Source organism: Rhea pennata, chromosome 1, assembly GCF_028389875.1.
Source record: "Rhea pennata isolate bPtePen1 chromosome 1, bPtePen1.pri, whole genome shotgun sequence".
In the NCBI taxonomy this organism is placed as follows: Eukaryota; Metazoa; Chordata; class Aves; order Rheiformes; family Rheidae; genus Rhea; species Rhea pennata.
In genome coordinates this window covers 126,130,559-126,145,149 of record NC_084663.1, presented here as the reverse complement: position 1 = coordinate 126,145,149, position 14,591 = coordinate 126,130,559, and the positions used below count along the sequence as shown (strand labels likewise).

Below are 14,591 nucleotides of genomic sequence, written 5' to 3'. Positions count from 1 at the left end.
AATTTAAAAGTTGCAGTAGTACATTTTAATTAATATCTTATGCACAGAAGAAGTATAAGCTGGAAACGATAACACCAGTGTAATCTTTTCTGCTAATATTTTACTAGTATTCAAATGATCACTGGATGTTTATATTTCTATGATTTAATTAATGCATATTAAATAAGTAATTACTTAACTTTATATTGTAAATTAAATTTGACAGTTCACAAAGTTGTCTGTATTTGTATCTCTTCTAATGTACAAAAGGTAGGTTTCCCACATTAAAAAGATATAGCTCCTGGAATTTTAGAATACAAGTAGCAAATACAGTTTAGAGCAATAATTAATATGGGGAAAAGTTATATGTATGAATTTTGCCTAATTTCCATTTTAAAACTTACTGACATCTGCTGGTATCTTTGCCAAACTAAGTTTTCAAATAAAAATTGTCCAGACCAGTTGTCTTCCCTGGTTGCTTTTCTGGAGTTTGCTAGCCAAAAGAATCCAGTAACAATAACTCTAAGAAAATACACGTCATTTTCTTAGAGTAATACTTTTTAGTTACTTTGCTGAGAAGCTGTACCACAACACTTAGAGCAAGGGCTGACATTTTTGGAAGGGGTCACCTCACTCGTAGAAAAATGCTTTTTCGCTTTTGTATAACAGTCCACTCAAATACAGCCAAATTGAACTGGCCATCTCTAAAAATTATTTCCTTCTGCACATGTACCAGAGAGGTATATCAGTGCCTGACGCTTCGACAGTCTGCAGATCCCATCAGCGCTAGGCACATTCCAGCCCTTCACAATTCCCCCATGTCAACCAGGTGGGCACATGCCTTTAATCTGAAAACCTGGAATAATTTAAATGTGACAAATTAAATAAAATGAATGTTTAAGAACTATTAAAATGTAACAATGACATATACAACTCTATTTGCTAGAAAGACTATTCCCCATTTAACGGATCACATTAAGAATCTTTCTTACAAATCCTGAAATCATTTGGGAGGGAATATAAATTTCCCATTCTGAAACACTGTGGATATTCAGCCTTTTAAAGCTTTTCTCCATGACAAATACAGCACACAGTTCTCCTTATTTCAAGAAATCTGGTAGCCTGGTAGGGTTATTTTGGAATAAGAGCGGATGTGCTTAACCCAAGAGCACCACAACATTCTGGAGTGTTCGTGAGACGTGATATGGTTTACTTCAAGCATAAAAAATTCTCCAGAAGAAAATACAAAGGCCTTGTAAGACAGACACGCAGTATATCCTATGTGGCAAAGCAACATGTCGGTTGCGTTTTAAAACAAGAATTTTTCTTCGACCATGAATAAATAACACCTGGCCTCTTAACTGAATAACCTGCTACTGCTTTTGAGAGGGAACAAGACTTAGCCTTACCCTACACAGAATAGCAAGGAACTACAGCCAGGGACTGCAGTACAGTCGGAGGGAGACAAGGCTTCCTATAGAAATCAAGGGATGTTAAAGGCCAGCGGCTCAGGTAGCATAGCCCCCACAGAGGCTACTGGATGCAGGATAACTCGCGCCGTGAAAATGCAGTAGCAAGGCTTGCTCCACTCTACGGCTGCAACGGTTCCTTTTAAATACGAGCCCCAGTTTTCTCTGGTACTAGTAATCAACACAAACCAGAAATACTCAGGCTTCAAACCTTGTTTCACTTCTGAAACGTGGTTTTTTTTTCAAGTGAAGGGAGCAGCGACTTGTGAATATCTGAACTGTCTGCAGCAATGTTTAATGAGCTATGTTACAGAAAGACAAGCAGGGAAATACCATAAGGAAAGAACAAGGCTACTTGGTTAGTTTCATTTTGCTTAATTTAATAAGTGTCTTTCACAAAGAAAGTTCCACTTCAGAATCTGTGCCAAATGCAGTAAACAGAAATATTTAATGAAAGTGCATCCAAACCTCTTATTTATGCTTTTTACACACATGTACTCATCTGTCTTTTGGCACAGTGGGAAACAGTAGCTCCCAAATATTTATAATTTTATAAATATGTCAAGAAAAATTAGGAGTCTATTATGCCCATGGATGAAGCAAAGGAAATATTTTGAGAGACACGGGAGACACTGTAACAAATATATTACTGCAATAGACAAGAAATATACATGGCTATTCGATAAAATGTCAGAGTGCTCCTTTGTTGGTTACTTAAGCAAACCCACCTCATAACTGAATATATGAGAATACAAGAATGTCGGGTTTTGTATAAACTAAAAGTCAGAATGTTATATGGACCATATATTTTGCAGCTGCTATAGAAATAAGTCTTTAGCGAATTCAAGCAGCAGGATACCAAGTGGACAAGATAGTATGAGAAATGAAAAGATGTTCATCATTGAAAAGACAGTGAGGGGAACTTACAGCTTTTTGCTAATAAAAAACAACTTATACAACTAGAATTACCGAATCACAACTATAAGCTTTAGGAATAACTTGGTTACAGTTTCAAAGGCAGACAAAGTCAGTAATATGTGGAGCAAATTTGTCTACCTCAGTTATGGGAGTATAGTCCTATTTGTAATAGGACTATAAAAATAATAATTTGGGGGGGAGTATCTGACGGCTGAAAGGAAAAAAATAAATTAGATTTGACTGAGGAATGTGTTTGATTTCTTCCTGAAAATTTGTTTCCTGTATCTTAAAAAACTAATTTTGATTTAAACTAATAATTTAATTTAAATTTAAATTTATCAATTATTTCATTTTCAGAAATCTCTAACAAAAACAAAAAAATAAATAGATGAAGCCTTAGCTTTAGATTTCTGTGTTTGTTTGTACAACAGCTCTTAACTGTTGGAGTGCTCGGTCAGGCTATGAGAATGCATACGCAATTCTTTGCTCTGCATGAAGGACTGAGCATAAACTTTGCAAGAAAATTGTTCTTGCTACTAAGCAATAGGATCTTCTAAGCAATTGCTCTTAGACTATCTATCTTACTGACCCTGTTGTAATTTGAATATTTCCTTAATATGCAGATTCATGTAATAGATTCAAATCACTATGCAGGTAGGGGGAAAAAAAGTGAGAAAGACTTCAATGAATCCTATGCTTGATTTGAACTCCTCTTCTTTTGAAATATCCCAAGTATTACACTCTAAAGTCTGACTTTTTCTTGTTTTCTGGCTCAGAGAATACTTCCATAACTCACAGCAAGTGAAATAGCATGAACAGAGGAGACTGATAGGGACCTTTCCTCCGTCCTTCCTCGACCCCTTATCTTCCACCCGAGACATGCTTGTATGACTGTGAGGAACTGGTAAATATTAGTACTCTTTTCCATCACTATTATGTTTACTCTGTGTGTTTATGATTCATTACTAGCTAAAGGGTAAAACAAGACTTGTTTGTAAGCATAACAAAGTAGGAAAGGCAAAATGATGACCTAGATAAAGAGCATTTCAAGCACTCAAACTTAGTAGCAAGAGTCTTGGCTATACAGAGACTAATGTTTTGTCAGGGCTCAAGTGAAAAAAAGACCGAGAGACACCAACTATTTAAAGGATTCATTCTGCAGAAAACGAGAGTAGGAGGAAACGGGGCTAACACGTAAACTGAACAAGACTCAGAAAGACAGATGGCAAATGGACCGTAAGAATTAGCATGCAAACAACCCAGGTATTTGCTATGGACTGAGAGGTTTAATTTAAGTGTTACAAGAGGTGTACAAGGCTAATGCTTTAGTACATTAATACTATTTTGTTTCAACACAGCTTTTTTTATATCACTATAAATCTGTTTTGTTACAGACTTCTGGAAAAGGGTTTACATCTGGAGCTTATCATTTTAAGCCCATTAATGGAGAAGGGTTAGAAGGGGAAGAAATTTAGCTGTGGTTACGTTGTGCTGTTTAAATTCAGCGAGGTGCAAGTCAGGCCTATCATCTCACTGCTGAACCTCAGAGGGACAGGCAAAAGTCCAGGGCACAGCTAGCCCTGCAACCATGACAACCGCACACATTAATTTTTGGTAAGGAAAAATTGTTCAGATTATTTTCAGTGAATTGGCTACTAATTAACAAATGTCTGTATACACAGAAGTATTTCAGATCTGCCGGACAGGACAGAATGAATGCGTTTCTCAGCAATATAACTTACAGTTTGTGATTGTAGCTACAGACCAGCAGAACAAGCAAAAGGCATACCCCACATATTTTTAATTAGGTAAGAAAATTTAATTTGTTTATATGCAAATGCAATCCCACACAATATGACTTCCAAAGACATACAGATGTACAGGTTTACAAATGGAACAACTAATTTATGGTTATGGCAGATGCAATATTACTAGCCTTCTCAGCACGGCAGTATTAAAACACCTGCTGCATGAAGGATGATGTAATCTAAAATTCACAAGGAGCCTTACCCTGTCAGGAACTATAGATAGCTTTTGTTATTAATTTTAAATGGGTTATCATGCTTAGTTTGCAAAGATTTTTAATTTCACACATACTCTGCCCTACAAACTCCCATGTGGGTGGGGGTCCTTGAAGCATTGCTACATCTGAGTTGTTTCAAAACAAAATGTTATTTTGTTAGTGGAATCAAGCTGTTCTGAGTATCAAAAGGGCACAGGAAAATGGGTACCACTTAGCAGACTGCAGCACTGCTGGAGAGCATCTATGGAGAAAGCTAACAATAACTGGGCTTTCTTTTTGAAAAAGGAAGAAAGGATAAAACAGTCTAATCCTTTATGTTCTACATATGTTAAACCATGCCCAAAAGCTTGTGTGTACTAACATAGGCATAGCTGCAAACTAAATAAAAAAAAAAAAAAAAAAAAAAAAAAAGAAGAAGAAGAAGAAAGAAAAGCCCTAGTTGGTAGTTTACATTTTTAAATATGCATGCAGTTCACACAGGGATTATTTATTTTCTTTGAATATTTTTTTCTGTGACTCCTTTCTTTTTTTTGTCTTTTTTTGCTAAAGAGATATACTCGATCAAAACAAACTAATCTGACTGGGGAGCACAATATATTTGAACACAGAGGGTGCAGATTAGACTGAAAAAAAGCCTATTATTTGCACAATCAAAATTTAGGAGGTAAGTAACTGTAGATGATTTTTAAGAGTATTCCTGTTTTTGTTATGTCAGAAAGACATTAATTCCACAAATAAATATGTATCTGCAGTATACTAATTATACCTTTAATATAGTGGAGGAATATTAATCATATTACTCTATTAATACAAATTAAGTACTAGCATTTACCATTATATATTCAATTCTTGCAATCTTTTTAAAAATATAACATGAAGCAATGCAAATTCCCATTTTAGATTGCCATCAGCCTGAGTACTATTTTCCTCATAATCACCTTTTACCATTGCTGCAAAAACATAGGAAGTTATTTTATTTTCTTCCCTATGTGAATGACCCCAGTGTGCTGCTACAGATATTCAGATGGATTTCAAGCCTGAAAATCGGGGAGAACCACGTGTAAAACCACCGCCTTTCTAATGTGTCAGCTTCTCAATGAACCTGCTTGGAAGCAGTCGTTCCTAAAGACAACAGGAAACACACCTAACTTTGACGATGACTTATCATGAGAATTACAAGTACAATTTCTTAGCCTAGAAAACGTCACCTGTCATTGACGGCCTGGCTCAAGGATACATTAGCTTTACAAAGACAATTAAAACAGGCTTTGCCAGAATGAATGCCTAGCCTAACCAGCAAGCCATGACAAAAGAGCACAGGCAGATTCCCAAGCAGTATGTCTTTCGATGTACCTTTCAAGTATAAAGAAATTCAAAAACTTGGCAACTGCATACAAATGGAAATGTGTTCTGTAAGAAGAACACAACAGGAAACGTAATCTTTTGATAAAGGCAATGCTTAGGGCAGCCAGAATAAGACAAAAAACCTCATGCAGCTTTCCTCTGTACAAACAAACAGACTGCCTCTGTAGGGCTCCGCGAGGAATCACCACGGGCAGGAGGGCAGGAACATTACGTGCTGTTGCTTAAGTGCCAGTTTTGCACTGACACTTGCCTGAGACTCAGGCTAAAGCCTGAGAAAGTCGGGGGGAGGAGGGGGGCACAAGGGGTGATTTGCAGGAGCAGTGCAATTTCCAGATACTGCAGCAACCTCACTAGCTCAACACTCTCATCTCTCCTTTACAGGGGAGCTGCTGGATCAAACTCCTAAGGAAGGCTGAGCTGGTCTTACAAAGGCTAAGCCTAGCACCTCCCACAACCTGCACCTTCAGTAGGTCATCACAGAATCAGTAAGGTTGAAAGGGACCTCTGGAGATCATCTAGTCCAACCTCCTGAAGATTTCCTAGTGCTGGTTCCACCGGGGCTTGAACCCAGGACCTTCAGCATGTAAAGCAGATGTGATAACCACTACACTAGGTACCATGGACTCAGTAGGAGCACACTGATTTCTTCTCCTGTGAGGAAATTTTAACAAGCACATGAAGCTTCATGACTTTTGGTCATTCTGTGAAACAATTCTCCATTTAAAATGGCTAGCATTTGCCTATGGTTTTAGTATATGAGAATATATGTATTTTTAGTATACAGGAGTATCTAAGGTGACATCTTATAACAAGACAGACCAGGTGCAACCTACTTTCAGCCTTAGCAAGCCTTGGTCAACCTTTTTCTCCCACGAGAGCAAAGCCTAAGAGCTCTTCAAAAGACAGAAAAATATTTTGGAAAGAACTGAAAACCTACGTCATTTAACAAAGGGGAAAGCCACTATACCTACATCAGTGATACAGATGTTTTTGATTTTTCCTGATATAAGGTAGCAAAGAAAGAGGATTTCTCATAAGGATTTCTCTATCAGTGGTTTTCACTTCAGGCACTAGAACTGTCTTTTTTTTAACTACATCTGAAGAAAAAAATCATGAATAAACTAAAGAATCATTAGCTCTTTTTTTGTGAGAGCATAATGACGGTTATTGGGAAGAACAGTCCAAAAGAATATATGAAAATAATTCTGGAAATTATCTTCCTTTTCTACAGTCATACCCACATTGTAACTTAAGAAAAAATGCTAAATAAACAGAGAGAGGTATGTGTGTGTGTGTGTGCATGTCTATATGTACCCGAGCAGGATACTGAATGATTAGATGCCTGTAACAGGGTAGTAGTTTCTAGCATGCTTAAAAGAAATAATTTTCCTTGAGTCACAGCAAGTCAAAAATGTTTGGAGTACATAGTTTGCATATTGCTAATGATTTTTTCTAACCTTTTTCAGCTATGGAACACCTCACACTCGTTTTGGCCTCTGTCAAGGCCAAAGGCTGGATATTATTTTTCTGTACATCAGAAGTCTACTATTTTCTGTTCCCACAGATCAGCAACAATAGCCATGGGGATTCTCAGCTCTGAGATGCACATCTTAGTGCGTGACGTATCTGGTCAAATGCAAGCCATCCATGGAAGTGGTTTGTATTCTACTAGCAGTGAGTACCCTATAGTTAAGAAATCCTGTATTTTACACCGAACTAAGCCTTGGAAATATCTATCAGTCATTCTAGTGTGATCAGCCATAGAATGTAATTCATTTTTAGGAAAAACTACAGCAACAATATAGGTGTAGAAGAAACCTGCTTCTGATACAGCTCAGAAGCTGTTAGTTTTTCTTTGGGGTGAGTTCAGAGAAATCTTCAATCTGTCTGCCTAGAAAATGTCATTGAGGTTTATTGGTAGAGCAGTTTTATAGAAAACTGAATTCTGAATTTCATGTATTGTTTAGGGATTACATATGTACATGTACATAAGTACAAAAACCTAAGTACATTAGAATCAGTGGAAGCAGAGCAAAGAAGCAGAAGCAATGGAAAGAGAGGCCTCCAAGAAAAGGGAAGACCAAACTTTGGAGGAGACTGGAGAGGTAAGAAGGGATCAGAGCTGGATTTAAAAAGGCTTACAATGGTGAGCAAACAGTTTCTTCTTTAATCACTACTGTGTTCATGAAAGAATGTGTAAAAATTACTACATCTACCCTCAAGAACTGATTCTTTTACACAAGCCCAGGATAACCAAATATTGTATTATAGCAAAGAGTTTATGTTTCCATTAGGTATCATTCTACTTGGTTTGAAATCTGACTGTTGTCAAGATACTTTCCCCAAGATTTCTTCCTCCAAGAAATACTGATAGATTACTGTAAAAATCAGTTTTACTATGAAAAACAAATAACCAGGAATTTTCTTTGGAGGACGCTGAGTTCTGTGGCTTGTATCGATCCAATTCTTAAAAGAGTAAGGGAGACAAGAGGGACAAAGTTTTTATAATCCGTAACAACTGTTTGATTGATTCAATGTTTTGTTTTCCACCAATGTAAATATAGCCTCTTGAGAAAATGTTAAAATAACTTGTCAAAAAAGAGGTAAGATCTTCATAAAGAAAGCTAATATAAAGATAACCATAAAGAGAAGAAATTCCCAAACAAGTTTACTATGAAAGAGATACTAAAATTTTAATTACTAGTGAATATGGAATATAAACCAAAAAAAAAGTTACGTATCAGGAAGAATACCCCTTATGTATCAGGAAGAATACCCTTTAATTCCCTTTAATCATCAATAGAGCATTCAGTACCTCTCATATTTATTGCTAATGTAACCTTAGTAAGATATATAGTTATTACAGAAACATACATCTCAGAAATAACTAGCTTAAATAGAAATTACTTCACACATTTTATTATTAAGTTTCGAAGTCAGAATTCCACACAGCTTGCTCTACAAATATGTAGAGGCAAAGAAATAGAAAAATTAAACCATGTCTCAGCATACACCAGATCCTCCATCCATGACTACTGGTACCTTCCATCTCTATTTAGTCATTTTCAGCAGGTATTTTCCCCAGTTGTAAAAGTCACCGATGTTTAACACAAATGAATAGTTGTGATGAAGGATGGTGTTTCGTGAAAAGACTAGATGCAGTGAGTTGATTTAAAGGTGAGATGAAAGCTAACCTTTCCTAGGATATGGGCATGACAATGGTATATCCTCTATACTGAAGAACAAAATTAAGTACATTATTAAGCAATATCCTTTTAGGGTAGAGCCATTTTATGTCTACTTTAAGTCCACTTTAGAAGGTAGTCCTAACGAAGTCCTAAATATCGTTAGTAGTCCTGAGACCTCAGTTAGTACAATTTACTAGAAGCACATAGGTTACAATAAGTCTAAGCTATAACAACAGTAGCACAATGATAGCAAAGGATGACAACTGAAAGATAAGATATAGTAACTTGAGGTAGCCATATATGAAGCTGTGCAGATTTCTCTATTTACAAAGGGGAATAACCAGAGGGACCAGTGCTCTGTAGTGATTGCATCAATGTAAACTAATGTCCAGAGAAAAAAGGAGCTGAGCTGGACTTGATTACCTGGCCCTTCTCAGCAAGCTACTAGACTGATCATCCCCCAACAAATTTAAGAAATACATAGAAATACATCTCAGATTCATAAGCTGATTAGGCAGTCTCACATTATTTAAAGGAAACCAAACTGAGCAAAAGGCTTACCAGTAACAACAAAGACAAATAGTGAAATAACATTTATTTTGAATTTTGTACCTAAGAAAAATGTCCTTCATATCATCAGTGATACGGGATAGTACTAAAAAATCCATTTACTTAACTTTCTCCTTTTAGCTACTGTCAATGACAGTTAATACTAGTATTGCATTGATAATTCTTAACTATGCAATGCTGAATATCTCATAAGCAGAAATGTTTAGCTTGGACAATATTGGCATAATTAAATTCATGACCATCTCCTTGCTTTCCCTGTTCACTAAAGATTTCAAGATTATCTCCAGTATTTCCCTTGTATCACTCTTGATATTTCTTTTATGATTAATTCCTCTTAATATCTTGAAATCTACTAATTCCCACCTCTACTGCATTATCTGCATTAATCACCTTGATTTAATCTCTTAAAATCCTTCTTCTGTGAAATTCTATTGATTCACTGCGAGACTTTGAATGTCATCTCCTTCTACTTTGCTGTACACAAAAATTCAAATAAAAAGAACTAGTTGTAAGATGGGAACATGAGTAAATGTTCTTGAACTTTCAAAAGCAATGAATGTTAAACAGTGATTGTATGATTTCCTTGTAACTGCCTTCTTAAGGACTTTGTCCAATTTCTAGCTCTCTTGATGCCAGCATTTAGAAAAACACTACTCTTCAACACTACTAGTGTTTCCTTTGAAAATATCACACAGGAGAACTGAATTTGTACTGTATTCGTATAGTTCATTTTACATTTATTTTTTAATTTGGTTCCAAGATTTTTTCCTGGGCTTTGAAAATCCTCTGTTTAATATTTCCAGAGATCCTCTCAACTTCCCTGTTCTTCAGTTCATCAAATAATTACTTCCTTTCTGTTTTTCCCTTATAACCCTACCACTTTACAACAGTCTTATCTATAACATAAGCCTTATCAAAAAAAGTTAAGTTTACTGGTCACTTCGCTTTCTTTTTTACTATTTTCAGTCTTCATCTGAAAGCAACATTTTGCAATGCCCAGGACTGCTACATTTTTCTTTCTCTTTCCTTTCTAGTCCTTTTGTATTTTAAACTCATATAGCACTAACAACTGTTAGTTTGCATGAAATAATGGACTATAAAAGATCTGAATTTGTGTAATAGCTACATAATCATGGAAAACATTCACTATCTTTTGCTAAATTTAAATACAGCTTTTAAAAAGAAATGCACTATATACCACAAAGTGAAGTATGCTAGTAGTCTGAGCTGTGTAAAAAAGGCGTTTCAAAGCTCACAATTAATATTTAGCAAACCAGAATCATAGAATCACAGAATCAGTAAGGTTGGAAGGGACCTCTGGAGATCATCTAGTCCAACCTCCCTGCTAAGCAGGGTCACCTAGAGCATGTTAGACAGGGTTGCATCCAAGCAGGCTTCAAATATCTCCAGAGAAGAAGACTCCACAACCTCTCTGGGCAACCTGGTCCAGTGCTCTGTCACTCTCACAGGGAAGAAATTCCCCCTCACGGTCAGGCAGAACTTCCTGTGCTTCAGTTTCTGCCCATTGCCTCTTGTCCTGTCAATTGCGACAACTGAAAAGAGTTTGTCCCCGTCCCCTTGACACCCTCCCTTCAGGTACTTGTACACATTGATCAGATCCCCCCTCAGTCTTCTCTTCCCCAGGCTGAAGAGGCCCAGCTCTCGCAGCCGTTCCTCATAGGGCAGGTGCTCCAGCCCTCTGATCATCTTTGTAGCCCTACGCTGGACTCTCTCCAGGAGCTCCATGTCTCTCTTGTCCTGGGGAGCCCAGAACTGGACACAGTACTCGAGATGAGGCCTCCCCAGGGCTGAGGAGAGAGGCAGGATCACGTCCCTCTACCTGCTGGCAATAATCTTCCCAATGTACCCCAGGATATCATTGGCCTTCCTGGCCACAAGGGCACATTGCTGGCTCATGGTCAACTTGTCATCCACCAGCACTCCCAGGTCCTTCTCTGCAGAGCTGCTCTCCAGAGGGTCAGCCCCCAGCTTGTCCTGGTGCCTAGCGTTATTTTTTCCTAGGTGCAGGACTCTGCCCTTGCTCTTGTTGAACCTCATGAGGTTCCTCTCTGCCCAGCTCTCCAGCCTGCCCAGGTCTCTCAGAATGGCAGCACAGCCCTCTGGTGTATCCAGCCACTACTCCCGGCTTGGTATCATCAGCAAATTTGCTGAGGAGGCACTCTGTCCCCTAAATCCAGGTCACTGATGAAGAAGTTGAACAGGATGGGACCCAGTGCTGAGCCCTGGGGGACACCACTAGCCACAGGCCTCCAAATGGACTCCACGCCACTGATGACGACCCTCTGAGCTCTGCCTTTCAGCCAGTTCTCAATCCACCTCACCGTTCACTTGTCTAACCCACACTTCCTGAGCTTATGTAGGAGGATGTTATGGGAGAGAGCATCAAAAGCCTTGCTGAAGTCAAGGTACACAATGTCCACTGCTCTGCTCTCATCTACCCAGCCAGTCATTCCATCATAGAAGGCTATCAGATTGGTTAAGCAGGAATGTGGTAATGTGGTAATGAATGTGGTAAACAGAGAAACAATGTAATTTCATTGAATTCAGCTGAACTGAGAATAAAGAAAAAGTGTTTTTTACTGTTCTGAACATTAACTACTGACTGTATTATCAGGGACAGTCACTTCTCTGAGCTGTTCTCTTGTCTATATTGATTGTAAATTCTTGAGACCATTTATATTAGAGATGGGATAGCTAATCTTTCTCTGGTTCTCCACGTATTTAAAACTAGATAAATTCTGCTACAGTGAAATCACAATTTTAAAGGCAAAGAGATCCTCTCCAGTTGCAAGCACTTCCCATTAAGAGCTAAACCTAGATGTTGATTACAGCAACACCTTTTTCAGATTAAAAAGAACTTCTGCTGTTGACTTTCCTTGTGCTTTGACCATATAACATAATGCTCAATAATTAAAAAACATTCCAAATAATTATGTATTAAAATCATAAGAAGCAGAATTTTAAAGGCAAAGCTTTACTTGCCAAAAAAAAAGAAGAAAAATGAGAAATTAGCTTAAAAAATAAAAATAGAAAAAAAACAAGAAAACAGTTCGGAGTCCATGTTTGTAATCACTTAAGTGTTCCTCTGGAATATTTAAAAATCTCAACAAATTTCCAGCAACTATTTATAACAAACTATTGAGAGAGATGACAATCTGAAAGTAACCAGCTATTCTATATAGATTGTGCAACTTGAGAGCACCACTAAAACTGCAGGGGCTAACACTTACAAATCAGCTAGATGAAAGCAATCAGTAGAATTTTCTTAACAGATTATTTAAATGTCTTTTTTAAGTAAAGAAGATTCAAGAATGCAATCTGTTGAGAATAAGGTTAAAGTATCCTTGCATTTCAGTATAAAATATGCAATAATAAAAAATGAACTCACACTTAAAAATCTGTAGAGAAGAACTACTGGTACAAGTAGGTTAATGAAAAACCTATCTTACAAAAAAGGCAGCTTGATTAGCTCTGTAAAACAAAAGCTCAGAGAGGACAGAACTGCTACTTAAATTGATGGAGAATATTGACTCAATACATTCAGCCTGGAAATTATGAAGTTTTTACTTTGGATAAGGAAACCCCTGAAAACAATTGAAATTTTGAAAGCACAAAATTGACTAATAAGATGAAGCATGAGAAGTTTTATCTTTTCAGTCCAAAGTTTCTACAACCATAAATCAATATTTTACAATGAAAAAGGCATCTTTCTTGTTCACAAGTATCTACTGCTTGTCAAGAATTTTTGAGGCAATCCTTCATATTCTATTATTCCCATGCAAGTACACATACAATACCAACACGTTCTGCTTCTTAGAACATTCTCTTCTATGCCTAATACCCTGTAGATACCAAGAATGCAAGCTTTTACTGTAAATGACCAGAGAAGCCCCTACAATTGACACTTAAAAAGAAGGTTTACTCTATATACTTGGAGTGATGTAAATTCCAGAAACTGTTGGCTTTGACATTAGCACATTTAATATTACTGAAAATTTTTAAAATAAAGCATTTAACAAATGTTGCCCCTCATCAAAAATATCCATATCTTACAAAAAAGACCTAGAAATTTTGGTGTCAGTGTTGCAGGAAAGAGAAAAACGAAACACAAGTTAAGCTTAAAAATCCACTTTTTCTTTTCAAAAATCAGCAAAGGAGATCTTCTGTATACACATGCATTAAACATTTGAGTTCACATTGCTCACAGGCATGTGACTTGGCACAAAAAATATATATTTCATTTAAAAATACATGATGATATAAGTTTATACAAACTGATAATGAAATTATCCATAATTATAAACATACCCATGCTTGCTGCATCAACAGTTTGTGCTGTCTCTGCCGACAGTTTCTGAGGGGCCTGTTCACCATCTGTCTTCTCCGGTGAGCTGTTATGTTGAGACTGCTGTTGGTCTTCATCTTCAGCAACAAATGAAATTATGCCTAAAACAAATAAACACCAGATGTTATATTAACCAGGGCATTAGCTTTACAGAACAGTCTGCCAGACTCACACGAATATTTCCTGAGCTTCAAACTAATAAAAAAATGAAGTAAAACCTGAACTCCAGGTGCCAGCCCTCCAATTATAAATTGTGGTAATAAAAAATGTCTTGAATGAATTCAAGGAAATTAACCATTTTTTCCCCAAAGAAGGGTGATTCTACTTATCTGAACTAAAGATCAAGGATAAGAAATGTAGGTAAACTCACTTTTCAAAGATTATCAAATATGGATGAGAATTCCTTCTTTCAAGTGTAATTTTCTATGTATAGTCTTGATTGTTTCCATTATTCTTTTTAAATCACAGTAAATTTTATTCTACTGCTACAATAAATGCAGTATTTAAAATATTCTTGTCATATCTTTTGTGTATTGTATAGAAGTTGTAATAAAGTATTTAGTGAAGATAAAATACACACAGATATTGTAAAATAGGGAGCAAAAAATGTCATCTTCAACTAAAAATGCTCATTCCTATTTGATTAGAAAATATAGTAACAGTATAGCATAAAAATAGCTTCTAATGTCTTTCTAGGTAATTTGAAATAGCAG

At 36.7% G+C, this 14,591-nt stretch overlaps 1 protein-coding gene across 1 annotated transcript in view; it reads right to left on the bottom strand.

Annotated features, from left to right (window-relative positions):
- The window catches only part of CFAP47 (cilia and flagella associated protein 47), a 362,418-nt gene that overhangs the window by 140,086 nt on the left and 207,741 nt on the right, over nt 1-14,591 (bottom strand). Inside the window, exon 51 of the mRNA XM_062577000.1 lies at nt 13,842-13,979. Within this exon, the coding sequence (XP_062432984.1) occupies nt 13,842-13,979 (138 nt within the window). The remainder of the gene's footprint in view (nt 1-13,841; nt 13,980-14,591) is intronic.